The sequence below is a fragment of the Microtus ochrogaster genome, chromosome 24 (assembly GCF_000317375.1).
Source record: "Microtus ochrogaster isolate Prairie Vole_2 chromosome 24, MicOch1.0, whole genome shotgun sequence".
Lineage (NCBI taxonomy): Eukaryota > Metazoa > Chordata > Mammalia > Rodentia > Cricetidae > Microtus > Microtus ochrogaster.
In genome coordinates, this window is record NC_022024.1 from 34,221,810 (window position 1) to 34,239,435 (window position 17,626).

The 17,626-nt window shown below is 45.0% G+C and overlaps 1 protein-coding gene across 3 annotated transcripts in view; it reads right to left on the reverse strand.

The window, feature by feature from the left end:
- Positions 1-7,115: 7,115 nt before the first annotated feature.
- Positions 7,116-17,626, reverse strand: part of Nfyb (nuclear transcription factor Y subunit beta) — a 17,041-nt gene continuing 6,530 nt past the window's right edge. For all 3 annotated transcript variants that reach the window (XM_005358229.3, XM_005358228.2, XM_013350400.2), the window contains exons 3-8: positions 15,957-16,050; positions 14,195-14,325; positions 11,273-11,470; positions 10,029-10,110; positions 9,118-9,197; positions 7,116-8,815 (exon numbers count right to left, since the gene is read on the reverse strand). In XM_005358229.3, coding sequence (XP_005358286.1) covers positions 8,783-8,815; positions 9,118-9,197; positions 10,029-10,110; positions 11,273-11,470; positions 14,195-14,325; positions 15,957-16,050 — 618 coding nt within the window. In that variant the 3' untranslated portion in view covers positions 7,116-8,782. The remainder of the gene's footprint in view (positions 8,816-9,117; positions 9,198-10,028; positions 10,111-11,272; positions 11,471-14,194; positions 14,326-15,956; positions 16,051-17,626) is intronic.

Sequence of the window (17,626 nt, forward strand, 5' to 3'; positions counted from 1 at the left end):
TGTTGGTTTTGTGTGTGCACTTTTTTTTATCTATTTAGTATGTGACATAGTTTATTTTGCTTAAAGAAATCTTCCATTCTAGACCAGGAGACAGATAGGAGCCCATGGTTCTAACATACAATTTGCTTCTTTGACAAAAGAGTGGCCTTTATATACCAAGCGATTTGTTAAAATAATAAATCTTTTTTGCTTGAGAATTGCCCAAATTGTATCTTTTTCATCATTGGCCTACTTCCTTAAGCATGAGTCATGTTTGTTTCTGTACCGGGACGGTGACTGAAGGACGCGCTTAGCAGGTGTGTGTGGCTTTGGTGTTAGCAGATGCTGCATAGGACCCGTCACGCCGGCATAGGCATGGAGCTCACGAGCACGCGCACACTGTGAAGCTGTGGTCTGCATCATGCAGACTTGGTTTTCTTTTCCCACATCTCTTCCTCCTTCCTCTTTTTTTTCCTTAGTGCTGGGGATTAAACTTGGGGCCCTGGGCAACTAGGCTGGTGCTCTACACCAAGCTATACCCCACCCGGGGAAGATAGTCTTTTCCTAAGAGGATTGACATTAAGTTAAATTTCTTTCTTTCCTCTGCGAGCTGCATGACCATCTGTGTCACAGCCTCTGTCCTGTGTTCCGGACTTTGGTTCACATAGGAAGTAAAAATATCGTATGCTCTTAGAATTGTTTTCTAAAATATCGTATTGACTTTATTTTAGCTTAGCAAATTATTTTGGCAATTTAACTAGAAATAAGTTATATATAAACTCAATCTGTATTTAAAGATTAAAATTATTGCATGTATGAGGCACTTTTGCCCTGTAATCCAATTACATGTATAATCATCTGTAGAGAAGTAAAACTGTTGATCAGTTATTTCAAAGACTTGTAGACTAGCAAAGGTGGGTTCTGCTTGAGCGTGTGCTGTAACAGGACTTTGATTTTAAAGTGATAGCACTTACAACATGAAGAGCGTTTGCTCCATTCTGTCGGGAGTGGTCAGTGTTTGGAGCTCCTGTAGTCATCTACTCCCCATGGAGAGACCGCAAGTAGGCTTGGCTTTGCTGTCCGAGGTGGGACTGGTATTTCCTCGGACTGATTTTAGGCAGTTCTCTGTATTGTGTACCAATGATGTGGAAAATAAATGCCCTTTTCTATAAACAGTTAGAAATGTTAGTATTTCTTTAGAGTGGTGCAGAGTGCTGGTGGCAGTACCAGTCTGTGGGATGCTGATGCGTGTGCTGTTCACTTGAACACAAAGGTAGGCTCAGCTGAAGATGGACGGTCTAGAAACTGAAGTTAGATAGTGGGCAGGAGTCATTTTCCCCAAGATTTGATCCTTACTTGCCCCCTGCTGTGTTACAATTGTGCTGAGCTGTGTGCAGGCACACAGACAGATGGCTCCAAGAAAAGTCTAGACTTGTCTCCCCGTCGGAGTCTTCTGTGCGTGTGGAGCTGTCTTTCCTTTAAGCTTCTCACCCTTCTTGGTTCACAGCAGCCAGGTCCGACCCTGCTACTCCGTTGAGCTGTCTCTAACAAAAACAGGCAGAATGCCACATTTTCAGATCCAGGAGGCTCTCTCCTTGCACTGCTTCTTGGCATCTGCCCAGTTCCTCATGTCTGTGATGCGCTCTCCGTCCTGTCTGCAGCCCACGTTTCCACTCCTGACCACACTTTCCCTGGCCTCCTCCGCCTTCACGGAGCTCCAGCTGCTGCACAGTCTCAAAAACGTTGTCCCCTTAGTTGTTAGCATTGTCCCTTTCTGGTCTCTGATGGTGGGTGTTTGCACAGAGACTGGGTTTTCATGCTCTTCCATCCCGGGCCATTAATAGCACATAAATAACTGAACAGGCTGGTGAAGACATTGGCTGCCCTTGGAGTCTTCCGTTTCCCAGTCTCCAGCCATGATCAGAATGGGGTGGTTCAGGGAGAGTGGCTCAGTGTATTTATGGCACTGGGGACATGGACGTTTCAGCTTTGTCTTGCTTTACCCTGCACTGGGTTCCTAACTAAGGAAACTACACGATAAATAACGGATTGAGGAGGGTCTAATCTTCAGATGTTTGAGGATGTAATGAGATTGGTGGGCATAGAGACACTAGAAGATCAGAATGATCTATAAATCTGTTAGACCTAAAAATCTCTTGGTTTTTGTTGTCTTTTTGTATATTTTTTGTTTTGAGACAGGGTATCACTGTGTAGCCCTGCCTGTCCTGAAACTTACCATGAAGACCAAGCTGTCCTTGAACTCCCAGAGATCTGCCTGCCTCTGCCTCCTGAGTGCTGAGATTGAAGACGTGCGCTACCACATGGGGCAGAAATGAGCCATTTATTCTGGGCACTAGAAAGCTAGGTAGCAGTTTAAGCACAGAGAGCTGCTGGGGACTGATGGCTGGCTTCGAACTGCACTCCTGCTGCTCTCTGGGGCGGGCAGGCCAGTGTCGGTCCTTGTAAGCTTGCTGGGCACGCTACTGCTGCGTTTCATTCTATAACCTAGGCTTACAGGCCTGAGTCACCGCACTTGGTTTAAGGTTCTTACTCACAGGGAAGCAAGATGTCCTTGGCTTCCTTCCTTCAGGTATAGTTAGAATTACAAGTCTCTGACTTGTATATTTCTGTAACTACAATGTATTATTCTGATCACGCATGGAAAAACAGACTGTAGTGTCCTGGGAGAAATAAAAAGAGGTCTGTACAGGGAATGAAAGCTGTAAAATCTCAAGACAGTTAACCTCCCGGTTCCAAATGGCTCTCTACCTCCCTATCCGTGTGCTGCTCTGTCCTTGGCAGAACTAAAATTTAAGAGAAAGAAAATGTATGCTTGGGGAGGTCTCCCGATCCTAACAGGTTGATCTAGTAAAACAAAGCGCAGCAGGTGCTTGGCAGTTTGGAAGCTCCCAGTGTTTGATGCATTCCAATTCAATGTGATGAGATTCTGGGTTGTGCAGCCAGCGAGGTGTGTGCACACGTGTGTTGTTGGTGGGACAGCCACAGCAGCTCCTGCTACTGGTGTTAGGTAGAGCTGAGTGTTGCTGCCATGACTAGTTTGCCCTGAACCACTCCATAAACCAAGCAGAGAAAAACTTCAGCTGCTGATGGCTTCAATACTTCAAGAGCTCTTTTGTTTTTCAGATTTCTGAATTGAAGACCAGAATTTTTAGTGAATTCCCTGAACTAGGAGAAATTGTACCTTTATGCTGCAAGCCCATAAAATGGCACAGACAGGGGCAGACAGTCTCTAGAAATAGGTGATGTTGACATTTTTTGCACACCCAGAAGGAAGCTGTCCTGTAGGGAGGCAGTTGAGAATGGCTATGTGTGGCCCAGGTTGTAGAAACAGCCCACAAATGCACAATCAGGAGAAAGTGCCTAGGCAACAGCATTCAGTAAGGAGTTGTACCCTTTACCTTACCCTAGGCTAGCTCAGACCTTGTGCAGTCCAGGCTGACCTTGAACTTGCAGCCCCACTAGGCAGGGTTCATTATCTGCTTTACAGAAAGAATTACACACAGTGAGAAAAGTTCTCATGCAGAGATGAGGTGGCTGTGGACTGGTGTGGAAGGGCAGGGTTGTAGTTCTGTAAACTCACTGGCTCCGCCTGCTCCCGTGAAGAATCGTCCACACTTGGTTGTCTTGTATGTTACGGACTTGCCCCTTGATTGTTGCACAGCAGTGACTGAAGTAGCGATGCCGTGTTTGGTGGGGTATCGTGAAACAGTGCATGCCAACCATAAACCGTCTGGGTGGAAAAGTAAAACGACGAGACTTCACTTAGGAAAAGTAAAACGTCAAGCTTCACTTAGGAAGCAGAGCGTTCTTCACGCCTAGAAATCCCTCTCTCTTCATACACACCATACAGTGTACATGCTCTGGATTTGTTTCTAGTAATTATTTCTGTGCTTTCACTTGTAGCTCTATCATACATGTGTATGCTCTAAATAAAATGTTTAGATTTACCTGGTTTTGGACTTGTTTGTAAAAGTAATCATGATGTATGTATTCTCCTGTGACATACTTTTCTGGTATTTTTTCAAAATTTACATCCGTGTTTATGCACATGCCTGTATTTCATGTTTCGTTGCTATATAATATTCCATTGTATTACTGTTGTAGTTTTATCTGCTCTTCTGTCTACCAGGGTTGGGTTTATTGCTTTCAGTTTCCACTACTGAAGACAGTGCTGCTGTGGACATTCTGCCCACTTGCAGTGTAAACCCTGTGTTCCTGCTGTATTCAGTGTGGAGGCCATGACTGACAGAGGACAGATACTCAATAAATGAATGTTGGAGGAATGTGATGCTTCTCGTACCCATCTCCTTGCATGTGCAGTTCTCGGACAGTGGAGACACCACGGAGGCATTTGTTCCGTTCACTGCTTTCCACAGTGTAAGTACTGTCCTGGCGTGTGCCAGGCCCGCATGTGCCGGGCCCGCATGTGTGTGCCTTGAGTCTTTAAGTCTCCACTGTAGTTTCACACGTGGGAAGTACTAGTGGGCACATGCAGCGTCTGCTGTAGCTCTGAGCGCCTCAGTTGTTAAGAATGTAAGAGGGGCAGAGATGATCAGTTTGCATGCCACAGCTTTCAGAAGTCACTGCTAAGCTGGGCTCCCAAGTGCTCTCACCAACAGCACAGCTGGGTGCCTATTATACAGTATCTCATGGTGGGTTTAACTGGCATTTCCCCGTTACTGGTGGGTTCAGTAACATTTCCATACGTGGTCCTCTTCTGTGAATAGTGATTAGTGTCTTTTGAGCATGTTCGATAAACTGTCTTTCATTGATGCCTATGGTTTCTATGTATATTCTGGATGTCAGTCCTTTGCCTATGGTTCACACATTTCCTACCAAATCCGTGCATTGTCTTCTGTAGTTGTGTTGAGTATGCTAATCAACTTGGAGGAAACGCCCATTTTTTTCCTTGTGTCTTCCCGGTCAGAAGCACTATATGTCTTTCCAGTGATTATGCCTTCTTTTTGTTTCGAGACAGGGATTAAAGACATGCACCACCACTGCCCAGTCTAAATTCTTGATTTAGTGCAGGAATTACAAGGCCTGTGACGTGATACCTAGCACTATAGGGTGTTTAAAGTCTACACAGAAGTCGGGAAACAGACCTGTACAGCAGCACTTGCAGTTCTGGGGAACCCACTTACAAGAGATGAGAAAATGTAACAGTAAACGGGCCGCTCACTGTCCCGGGAGCTTGTCTTCACCTCCCCTAGTACTGGAATCAGGCACATGCTACCTTTCCAGTTTTACAGGACTCCTGTGAACTGAACATGCATGATTGGCGAGCATGGAATCAATTAACCATCTCCCCAGCCCCAAGGAAGGATTTTCCAAGTTATTTTCGCCCGAGTAAGAAGCAGAACTGGCATTTCATCAAATGGCCCAGATAGTCCCTTGCGTGCTCTCATTTAGTGTTTGTGTTTTAAATTGGGAGAGCGGGGATGGGTATGAGTGAAGAGGCCGGCGGGGAACTGAGTTGTCTCATCTCCTAGATCCACGCAGTGTGTGTGTGTGCATGTGAGCGCGCGCGCGTGCGTGCTGGGAACCAAATTCGAGTCCTCTGCAAGAATACTGAGCAGTCCTAACCACTGAGCCCTCTCTCTAGTCCCTTGTGTTTTTATTTTGCCAGCTTCACAAGTGTGGGGCCTTTTGGCACTGTGCCACCATCTCACCTAGTTTCCTAAAAGCCCAGCGATGGGGATTATTCATGTGTGGATGAGCCTCGCTGGCAGACAGGTACTGCTTATGCCTTGTGCTTGCCCAGAACCCTGTGCAGAGCACACTCCAGCGTCATCTGCAGGCGTGACTCTAGACCAGACCCTGAAATGGGACAACTTGGATGCTCCTAAGTCCCCTCTCCAAAGCACTAGGACAAGAGCCATGTGCCCCACATCATCTAGAACCCTCTGAAAGAACTAGAGTAGCCTAGGGAGGCCTTTTCCCCCCTCCAGTTTCTCAAGACGGGATTTCTCTGTCTGTCCTGGAACTCACTTTGTAGACCAGGCTGGCTTTGAATTCATATCTGCCTGCCTCCACTTCCTGAGTGCTGGGTTTAAAGGTGTGCACCACCACTGTCTGGTGGCATATTTTACCATGTAAAGTATATAAATTCCTTGCTGATAAAGCATAACTTCCTCAATTATATATATTTACATCTCGCAAATGATAGGATTGTGTATTTTTAAAAATTACACGTATTTATTGTGTGTGCATGAAAGACCGGGGGACTGAACTCGGGTCAGTCTTGGCAGCAAGCGCCCTTACCCACTGTGCCACCCTGCCAGCCTTTGCTTGCTTCTGACTATCTCACTGCTCCACTATACACATCTGAGATAGACCCTCGTAAGTATTTATAACTAGAATATTAGATGTTACTGGGTTTCTTTTGCTCACCAAGGCAATAAGGCCTGTTTTTTCACGAGGCCTGTTTTTTCATGAAAGGAAAATGCTACATACATATTACATGGAGGAGAAATACTTCCAACTTGTGCACCACCGCACCAAACACCAAAATCAGGAAAGTTTAACTCCCTCATGACACCTGTAACTCCAATCACTAAAACCTTAAGTCACTTTTAACCAAAAGAGGAGTATTTAAAAATTATAAGATTATTTTTGGCTTGAGGATGCTATCAGATGTGAGTCAGGATGAACATGAAGCCAACACTTGCTGAACATGAAGGACTTGTATCAGGCACACACAGCCTGTTCTCTTCCCTGCATGAGTAAGGAGATCGACCCAGAGTTGACCTGCTTTTGCCCCAAAAGGAATCCCTCACAATCAGGTTCAAAGTCCTGTTTTGATGTTATGTTGTAAACTTAAAAATGGCAATTTCTTTTTTATCTTCACTCTTAACCTCTGAGTAGCTGTCCAGATGGTCTGATGCCCAGGGTCTCGCACTGCCGGTAAGGCAGCAACAATGTCCAGGTAAGACACACTCCAAAAGTGACCCCCCACCCCACCCCCACCCCGGAGCAAAACCTTCCCTCTCTGTGTGTCTGGTAATCCAGCAGTTCTAAGAATTTATTTCAAAAAAAGTTATGATTTATACATGATTCAGTGAAGGGTTATTTAAAGAGATGAAAAAAGTCAAAATCTCCAGTAGGCGATTAAATAAATTAACCATGATTTAGTCATACAACAGAATAAAAACCCAGTAAACATGATGCGAAAGGCCATTCACAACCTGGGAAAATGTTCACAATATATTGTTAAGTGAAAAAGCTGGTTACAAACAGTGTGCACAACATAAGCCCATTTTTATAAAAATATACATATTTAGCAAAGTAAAAGGACAGATGATTTATCAAAATATTAACATTGGTTATTTCAACACAGTAGGGTGACTTGACTTTGCTGAACTGAACCATCCTCTCCCTTTCTTTCCTATGTGCATTTTCTACCATGAAGCATAGTGAAAGGGGTACAAGAGGGAGGAGCTGTCTCTGAAGAGCCAGCTGTGTTCTCCAAGACTCCTGGCAAAGTGGCTGTTACCCTTTAGCTTGTTTCCAGGAAACTGCTCTCCTTCCTCCACCAGAGTCCCACAAATTTCCTTCTGGACAAACTGGACAATAAGCCATTTTCTGATAGAGACAAAACTACCACCACATGCACAAAAATTTAAAGTAATCATTACTAGAAAGAATAGATGGGAAAATAAGTCTTTACTTTAAAAAGGGAACCCAAGCACACACTACTAACTGTACAAAGCTGTATCATCTCCTGTTCACTGCACGGCATGACAGCAACCACCAGGCTCCGTCCGTAGTCTTCACTGCTCTCCTGCGTGTTCACTCATCCCTCTCAACCGCCTGCACAGAACCACACCCGCCTGTCTAGTCCCCACAGCTCAACAGGAGTCTGACCTTTCTGTGCAAAAGGTGATATGACATTATTGTGAACTAAGACACCCTCTTCTTGAAGAGGACGCTGTAATACTTTTAAAAAAGGGACTACTTCCCTGGGCGGTGGTGGCACACACCTTTAATCCCAGCACTCGGGAGGCACAGGCAGGCAAGTCTCTGTGAGTTCGAGGCCAGCCTGGTTTTCTGAGCGAGTTCCAGGACAGGCTCCAAAGCTGCGCAGAGAAACTGTCTTAAGGGCTGTAGGACAATGTCAAATGGAAATGAATTCTAACACATAATAACTAGAGCTACCTGAACAGGTAGGTCATGGACAGTGGTGGGCACCAGGTTTATAGGCCAGACAATACTTGCTTCTGCATCCAACTTCATTATTCAATTACATTGAAAAAAGATACTGCTTAAGCTATTACTTTACCAAAAAAAAATTAATTTCAATAAATAAAGTAAATGCAAAAATCTAGCTAGGTTATCATGCAAGATAGTATATAGCCAAGACAAACTCAAAATTTTAATAAAGGCAACTTGCATTCAAAATGAACTCTACCCTCATATTTTATTAAAAGGGCAAACATCATGAATTAACCCAGCTGCTTACTTGAATTACAAAATAACATGATTCAATATGAAAATAAGAAACTGTCTACAAATCTCTGACAGGAATAAATTGCAATATACAATGCATACAGGCGTCATACAGAGCAACAAACTCTCATACAAAACAAAAATATTTTAATACCTTTGAAGTCCAATTTTTTTCTTTAAAATTATCCATGAAAAAGATTCTCAATGAGTCAAGCATCAGGAAGCTACATTACAGCTGCTTACTGTACAAACAGGCGACCTGGCCCTCACTTCCTCCCGAGCCGGTTCCAGACTCGGTCAGACTCTCCACAGCCTTTTCCATCATTTCTTCAGATCACGAAAACTGAATTTGCTGGACACCAGAAATCTAGGATTGCAAAATGTAAATTACGATATCTCAAAGTTTAAAGTACTGTGCCCCGGACAGATCTGCTTCCCAGTTGGCCGCCACCCGCCACTCCTTGGAGCTACGCCAGCTACCTTCTCTACAGTGTGAGCACCTGGGAAATGTCTTCATCATTAAGGCATTCTGACAAATAATTTTGAGAAAGCAATTTTACTACATCCTTAATAGTAAGTTGAAATTCTGGGTGATTAAGCAAAGCCAGTGACTACAGTGACCCCAGTCTGTCTGAAGCATCTGAAATGCAGAGCCGGCAGGCACCGTACCTGTTGGTAGGACGTTGTGTAAACCATGACATTCTGTTGTTGGCCATCTGCAGTTATTAAGCCAGCTGGTAACTGGTTAGCTAGAGAAAGAGAAGAAAGAAAATTAAAGGGGAAATACTCTTACACTCTTGGCCTCACCCTTAATTTCAAGTCATTAATGTCCCACTATAGTTCTCCCATATATGCAGAATATAATCCTATGTAAGATCATAAGCTTTATATTTTCTTTTTAAAAAGTCTCCAAAAAAAAAAAAAAGTCACAGCAGGGTGATAGTGGCGCACGCCTTTAATCCCAGCACTCGGTAGGCAGAGGCAGGCGGATCTCTCTGTGAGTTCGAGACCATATATAAGCCGCTCTAGTACACAATAAAGGGGGCATTCCTGTTTCAAGGATGACCCGTGTCTCTGTCTGTGTGTCTTTGTGTGTTTCGTTCTCCAGGCTCTTGCAGAGCTAGTTCCAGGACAGACTCCAAAGCCACAGAGAAACCCTGTCTCTAAGAAAAAAAAAGTCACATTTTTGTCCTGTTGTGCCTTCCAATTCAACCGCGTGCCTCTCTAGACTGTAGTTAGCAGCAGGGACTCTATGTTTGGCCCCAGTCTCACCACGGGGTGTGGCCAGAGAACACAGGACTGAGCAGCACGCTGTGGGGGTGACGTCTCCCGTGCTAACGTTTCCATCACATAGGTTTGTTAGAACCCACAGTTCTCTCCGTGTCCTCTCAGAAGCTATGGAAATGACTGGGAATTATCGCTGAAGTCATGGTGTCCTCCCAGTTAAAATCTCCACGTTTCCCTCGCTGTCTTCACACAAGGACATGAACTTATAGAGGTCATTTAGAACAAGTTCCTGACAAGTTGCTCAGCGCCTGACTCGACAGCCCACCCCCAGCAACAGCTTGGGAAATGCTTACTGAAGGCTTCTTCTGTGAGCTCCTCACTTAGCCCGTCAGTAGCCGAGACCGCTCCACCAATGCCCTTCTCTCCTTTCATGGCCTAGGGAATAAAGAAGCCAAAACAAGGGTTCACATCTGAACTGTTTCTAAATGAGAAGTGATGTCCAGAACTGGAAACTTGAGTTGGACAACCGTAACAGTCTGTTATTAACCTTTTATGGCATGTTCCTGTGTGTCGTCAATGTAGACAGCCAGCTGGGAAATACAGGGAAGAGCCAAGCATAGTGTATAATATCCTTAAATGCAAATTAGTTTTTTAAAAGATTTATTTATTTATTTATTTATTTATTTATTTATTTATTTATTTATTATGTACACAGTGTTCAGCCTCCATGTATGTCCGCATGCCAGAAGAGGGCACCAGATCTCACTACAGATGGCTGTGAGCCACCATGCGGTTGCTGGGAATTGAACTCAGGACCTCTGGAAGAGCAGTTAGTGCTCTTAACCTCTGAGCCATCTCTCCAGCCCCTATGCAAATTAGTTTAAACCAGAGATATCAAAAGTCCACCTGCTTCCCAGGTCTGAGGTACTCTTCAGCATCAAAGAAAGTATTGTGGGAAATACTTGGAAGAATATTGTGGACTCTCCGTTTTCCTACTTAAATTATTTCATGCAAAAGCCACTAAGTTCCAGGGACTAAAGACACGATCAGAGTCCTAACGATCCACTAAGAGCTGGTGTGTGCCAGTGCTGGGAGGCTGGCAGGGGGGTCCTGGGGACTTACTGGCCAGTCAGCCTAGCCAGGTACAGGGCTTCTGACGCAGTGAGACCTGTCACAAAAACTAAGGTGCCAAGTGCTAGACAGCAGACGTGGCTCGTGTGCATACACACAAGGGGACGGTCACTGAGAAGTCCCACGCTGGCCAGCGGCTCCTAAGTTAAACCCAGCAGCACTGCCCACCACTCGGTCTTTTCAGTAATCCTTCGGTGGAAGTCTCGTTACAGACGGGGAACCAAAGCCTGAATTATTCCACCGGTCTGCCGCCTGGCAGCACAAACCCAGAATCCCTTTCATCACCGCTCACCTGCTGAAGTTCATAATAAACAGCAAACAAGGAAAGGCGTGGTATTTAACATACTCTAATATAATACAGCAAATGCTACTGGAAATGTTACGTACTTTGCTGCAAAGCATTTTAAGGGACATATTCTGAACCCCGAGTGGACAGTGACGCCACTGTCCTCAGCACAGCACTCACCTCTCTGAACTTCTGGAGATACAATTTCAGAGGCTCCACATAGCTGTCGAAGCCCAGGGTGGACATGGCGAAAAGAATATCCTCCCCATTGATCGTCTTCCGCTTCTCCTGGTGGCAGCGCTCACTCGCTTCAGACGTGATGAAGCTTATGAATTCACTCACACATTCCTGAACACATTCTTTGGCATCTTTTGCAATCTGAAGAAGAAAAAAAACATAGGTGAATTTGTAGAAACTAAGTATTACCTTAACACCTAAGAAAACAAAGCTACACACCATACCACACTGTACTGACAGACATCTTTCAATACATGGTCTCATGTAGCCCAGGCTGGGCGCTCTCTATGTAGCCAAGGATAACCTGAACCTTTGATCTTCCTGCCTCTATCTCTTAAGGGCTGGGACCGTGCCCAGTTATAAAAGCCCAGGCTCCTGCATACTGGGCCAGCACTGTAGCAACTGCGCCACACTCCTTGCGCTGAGGATGGTTGGGCTTCAGTCCTTAAATATTAACAATGTTGGCAACAGCCGACTCGGACTGAGAATAAACAGAACAAAAACGGACATAAAAGTGAGAGGAACTTCTGCAACTACTCAAAGAGACCAGAACAGAGATGGTTAAGAGCCACCGCTATGTACACTGAGCAGCTCCCACCCCACAGGGATGCCTGCACCGAGCACACGGAGGGCCAAGACTCAGGGAACACTTCTCAGCATTTCCATGAATAAGGACATACAAAATAAACGCCCCTCCTCCAAAAACACCTGGACTGAAGTGTTGGTGCAGTGGGTAAGAGTACTGGCTGCTCTTCCAGAAGACATGGGCTCCATTTCTAGAACCCACATGGTGGCTCACAACCATCTAGCTCCAGTTCCAGGAGACCTGACTCCCTTTTCTGGCTACCACAGGCACCAGGTATGTACTGGGTGCATAGACAGACATTCGGGCAAAACACTAATACACACAAAATGCTAAAATAAAAAAGTTCAGAAAATACAAATCTGAATTCACAGAATGATGTGGGAGTCCCCTCTGTGTGCTGTGATTACCATTAATGAATAAAGAAACTTCCTCAGCCTGTTGACAGGGCAGAACTTAGGTGGGCGGGGAGGACTGGACTGAATGCTGGAAGAAGGTAGGCCACAACATTGTGGTGATACACAGATTAATAGAAATGGGCTAAATTAGTATGTAAGAGTTAGCCAATAAGAAGTTAGAGCTAATGGCCACACAGTGTTTTAAATAATACAGTTTCTGTGTGATTATTTCAGGGCTAAGCTAGTTGGGCCGCCGGGACAAACAAGCACCTCCTCCAACAACAGAAAACTTAAGAGTAAATTACTGATTTTTTTCTTTTTTAACTATTGAGGCTAGAAAATGTCAGGTTTGGGTTCTGAGTGCTGCCTACAACAGCACACACCCTCCACATCATTATGAAGAATGAGAATTCTCTTCAAGCTCTGGGGTCTGCTGGGCATGGTGGTAAGTGCTTTTCATTCTTGAGAGGCAGAAGTAGGCAAAGGCCAGCCTGGGCTACATGACAAGTTCCAGGCCACGCATAGCTTCGCAGTAAGACCCTGTCTCAATACATACATACAAGCATACATATAAAATAAAGGTCTGGGGTCTACTGATGAAAACAAAATAGATCAAGTAATTCTAGAACCACTTACAGCAGTAGCTGACTCTCAAATTCTTCCCTGAAAAATTACTGTGGCTGGGTCCTATCAAGATGGCTCAGTAGGTAAAGGTACTTGCGGCCAAACCTGGCCACCTGAGTTTTTGGTCCCCAGGACCCAAATGATGGAAGCAAAGAACTGAACCGTAAGTTGTCCCTACCCAGTATGCATGTTTGGTGGCATGTGTACATACATACAATTGCACACACACTCCTCTCTAAATACATATTCTGTCATTCACCTCCGTGTCCATTTTATACGGTGGAGAAGTAAATGAGTTGCATAATGGACTGGGCAGAAACAAAAGGATGCAAGCTAAGTGTCTGACTTCGTCTACTTCCATGTGAAGCCATGCCCATGACATTTCCTAGCACTTATATATGTGTATATATGCTATAGTATACATTACATATTGTAGCAGAACCATGCAATCACTGTCCTCCTCACACCAGGCCTCTAAAATATGGTGGTTTAGTTGTGGCGTGACTCCTTCCAAAGCAGCCGCATTTCAGCTGTTGGTGGCCCAGATGGCTGGGGTTCTGATGACAGACTGAGCAAACATGCGCTACTTAAAAGCAGATCCAGAACAACTGCTCTGCCCTGAAACCTAAGTAGGAATAGCTCAGATCAGAACTACAGTGTGAGTAATGTATTATCAGTATATTTCTTTCAAAGTTTTATATATTATATATGTAAAGCAATATATAAAGTAGGAAATTTACCTCAGACCAAATGATAAGCTAAGTGATAAGATTTTATGATACAAGATCTTATCATGTAGCCAAGAGTGGTATGGAACTTGCTATGTAGCCCTTGAACTCTTGGCAATCCTTCTGCCTCAGCTCCTGAAATGCTAGAATTAAAAGCAAGTGCCACCACAGCTGGCTGAGAAGTCTAAGATGTATGTGTGTGTATGTGCACATGCGTGCACCAACTGAGGTATGTATCACCTCTATTTGTATAAAAATGTAAACAGCTGTTTCCAAATACCAAGGTGTCCTGGAACTCGTACAGCTGCCAGTCCAATGCCAGCTCAGCCACCGGCACTCTAGGTGTGTATGGAGTGTACACAGACACTGCGGCAGCCACGTCGTCACCAACAAATATTTCATGTGCTAAAAGGCTGGGGATGGAAATCAATAGCTCACTACTGATTGGACTATGTATCCATGTGTCTTCCAGTTTCCACGCCCTCTCCCTCCCCCTGGAAAGAAAAGCCAGACAAAGTCTCCTCTACGTTACCTTTCCTGTTTGAGGTATGGCATTTTTCATTATCCTAGCCACATTTGCAATTGGAAGATAAATATCTTGTTCTCTGAAACTTTCTTTTGAACCATTTGTATCTTCATGATCATTCATGCTGTCCTCAGTATCTAAAGAAAGTTTTTTAAGAATTAGGTTTAGGGACTGGAGAGATGGCTCAGCGGTTAAGAGCACTTACTGCTCTTGCAGAGGACCCGGGTTCGGTTCCCAGCACCCACATCAGGCAGCTCACAACCGCCTGTAACTCCAGTTCCAAGGGATCTGATGCCCTCTGCCTCCACAGGCAACTGCACACACATGGTGCACATAGGTTCACCCAGGCACATACACAAAAGTAAAAAGAATCGTTTAAACACTACTCATATTTTCCTTCCACCTTGGAAAGACAATCTGATGATCTAAAGCAAGAGCTTTGCGGCTCATCACCCGATGCTCCTCTAAGACCATGCTAACTGTGCTTTCCACATTTCCTCATCTTAAACCCAGTGCCTACAATTCTTTTGTCTTTGCTGTCATGTAAACCCCACCACCCATTCTTCAAGAGGCTCCACTAACAGCCCTTTATGGCACCTTGCAGAGAGCCCTCCCCTTCCAGGCAATGCCTTGGCTAGTTCTCTGTGCTTCTTCTTGTGACAGTGTTACAGTTCCTTTCCCTTCTCATTTCCCTATCAAGATCCTTTCTGATAACAGGGTCAGCTTTGTGTGCAGATGCGCACCTCTAGGGGAAGGAACTCAGTGAGAAGTGTTTGATGGGCACCCACAAGGTCTTGGGCTCGATCCCCAGCACTGGCAAAGCCAAGCCTCATTCACTGCCTAACTTAGCTATAAAACTGTTTGCAACCTATGCTCCTTAAATATTACTAGACTAAGTTTATGTTTATCCAAAGCCAAGTTTCTATAAACTTGTATATGTAAAGTTTATAAAGTATAAAACTCCTAGCCAGCACTTACATAAACCTGTTCATATAAATTTTATATTGAATTCTATAGATTTAAAAAATTAAGACCTGAATATTACTGACCCAACTGGAAAAAATTAATAGTATCTAGTAACACTAATCCCTTCAGAGCTCCTAAAAAAATACATGTTAATGTCTAATTTTACAAATTAAAATGCCACAAAAGCAAACTATTCCTGGTGATTAGCATAAGAATTCCCCTTACTAGTCAGAGGGAGTCAGTGCTAAAGTCTGACACTCTTTAGAGCTCCCTTTTAGAGAACTCTGCCTAGGCCTTGCCACTCTCCCGAAGAGTGTGTCTAATAAAGACAGCAGTGTGTGCTTCTACAACAAGTTGGCTTTTGGGATACTTGGACTGGAGCAAGGGTCTTAGGGAAGAGCTAAGGACCAAGCACTGAGTTCTATCTAGCTGATGCCTTTCTCTCCTCTCCCTCTCTTCCCCACTTCTCTTTCGTTTGAGACAGGGTTTCTCTATGTAGCCCTGGCTGTCCCAAAACACTCTATGTAGACCAGGCTGGCCTCTGCCACCTGAGTGCTGGGTTAAAGCTCTATGCACTACCATACCTGGTCATAACTTTTTGAGACAGGCTCTCATCAAGCTGATTAGGCCGGTCCTGAACTTGTAGCCCTCCTGCTCCAGCCTCCCAGAAAGGTGGGAGTATAGACTGTGTGCCTAGACTAGGCCCTCATTTAGATTTCCAGGGAACCTCGGCATGCAATTGTTCACTGTGCTGTCAAGACTCTGGTGCCCTACGCTGTCTGGTTCTAGCTGTGCGTCTTACCATCGTGAGGCTGTATAACATAGTGGCTTCCTCCAATGTAGTCCGCGGAAATGCCCAGTTGAGAAGCGTCTGTGGTGGAGCTATCGCCATCCATCTAAGGAGACAAAGTCTGTCAGTGCTCTTCAGAAAACAAACTCTGGCTGGGTGAGCCAATTCGAATTTTCAGTTTACCTTACTGAAGAAAGTTTCTCAATAATCTGCTAACTACTCAGCATTCCTGTCTACCTTCCATATGTAATACGTGTAAAATCAACTACATAATGCTCAAATACAGAGCAGTCAGCCTTAACTCACACTTTCTCCTTGGAACATCAGATCAAGCGAGCACAGCAGTCCCTGGGCAGTGGCCAGCCCCGTCCCTTCCAGAAGCCCTGTACAGCTAAGGACAAGCCACCCTTTGCTCCTGCTGCACTCCTCCCTGCCACCTTTGTCCACCAGGGTCCCGTCACACAGACAGCTGAACACACGGGCCTCCTGCCTTGACCCAAACCTGACAAGACGGGCATATGCTGCCCCCGCAAGCTTTACATCAGGTTCTGAACGAGCTCATCACCTGAGTGATTTCTCTTCCCCTAGCTCCACAAATTTTTTGATTCTTTAAACAAAAGGAAATATTTAAGAGACCTGAATACAGACATAGAAAAAGCACAAACACAGAGAAGAAGAAGCCTTACAGTGACTCTTTGTGTCGTGGAGGCCAGAGGTCAACCTCAGGTGTCATTCCTCAGGGCAGACACCTTGTTTTATGGACAGTCTCTCACAGGCCTGCAACTAGCCAGTCAGGCTTGGGTGTCTGTTTCCAACACAGGTGCACACACTGACAGGCAGGCAGGCACATGTGCACACCACACACACACACGCTGGGCTGTTTCATACGTGTGCTAGATTGAACTTAGGTCCTCATGTAGCAGGTGCTGAGTCAACTACGCTCTTCCTCAGTCCCAACTTGTCTTATTTTGCTTAGGGCTATGAGAAACAAGATCTCTAAGAGAAAAAAATCTGGGGGGTGGGGGGCGTGCATTAGCCCTGAACAGATTCCATTTAATTTTACCACCAGCAGATCCAGAAGGCTTTCTGCTTTGCAAATACTAAACACGGAAGGACTGGCCTGTGTGTATGGAAAACCTAAGGCTGCATTATCTACATGGCAAGCATGTGGAGTCTAACTGGCACACTGAGCTAAGGCCTAGAAGTCAGCACTGACTACAGCCACCCACTCCTCATAGAGTACATTCTCCATCGCTGTGGGTTTTTTCTAAACCAACGCACCAGGCTGATTTCCAAGTTTCCAACATGGCATATCTCCCATGCATCTGGTGGCTTTGCCATCTAGTTCTGTTGTAGACAGATACATTTCTGTAACTTAACTGTTTAAAGGAGCCTCTGTCTGTGGAGATGTAGGGTCACACTCATTTCTATATACATGGACCAGTAGTGCCTCCCCATCTTACTCTAGCACCTGGCATCCAGCACCCCAATAGAAAGGCTACGTCTTTGGTCATAAATGCTTTCAGGGCTGTGACAATGGACCTACTGGCCATGGAGAGATGCTCTACTGGAATAGCTGAGGCTTCACTGTTTTAAAGGAAAAATAAGAACAAAAGATTTGATTCAGCCGGGCGATGGTGGCGCACGCCTTTAATCCCAGCACTTGGGAGGCAGAGGCAGGC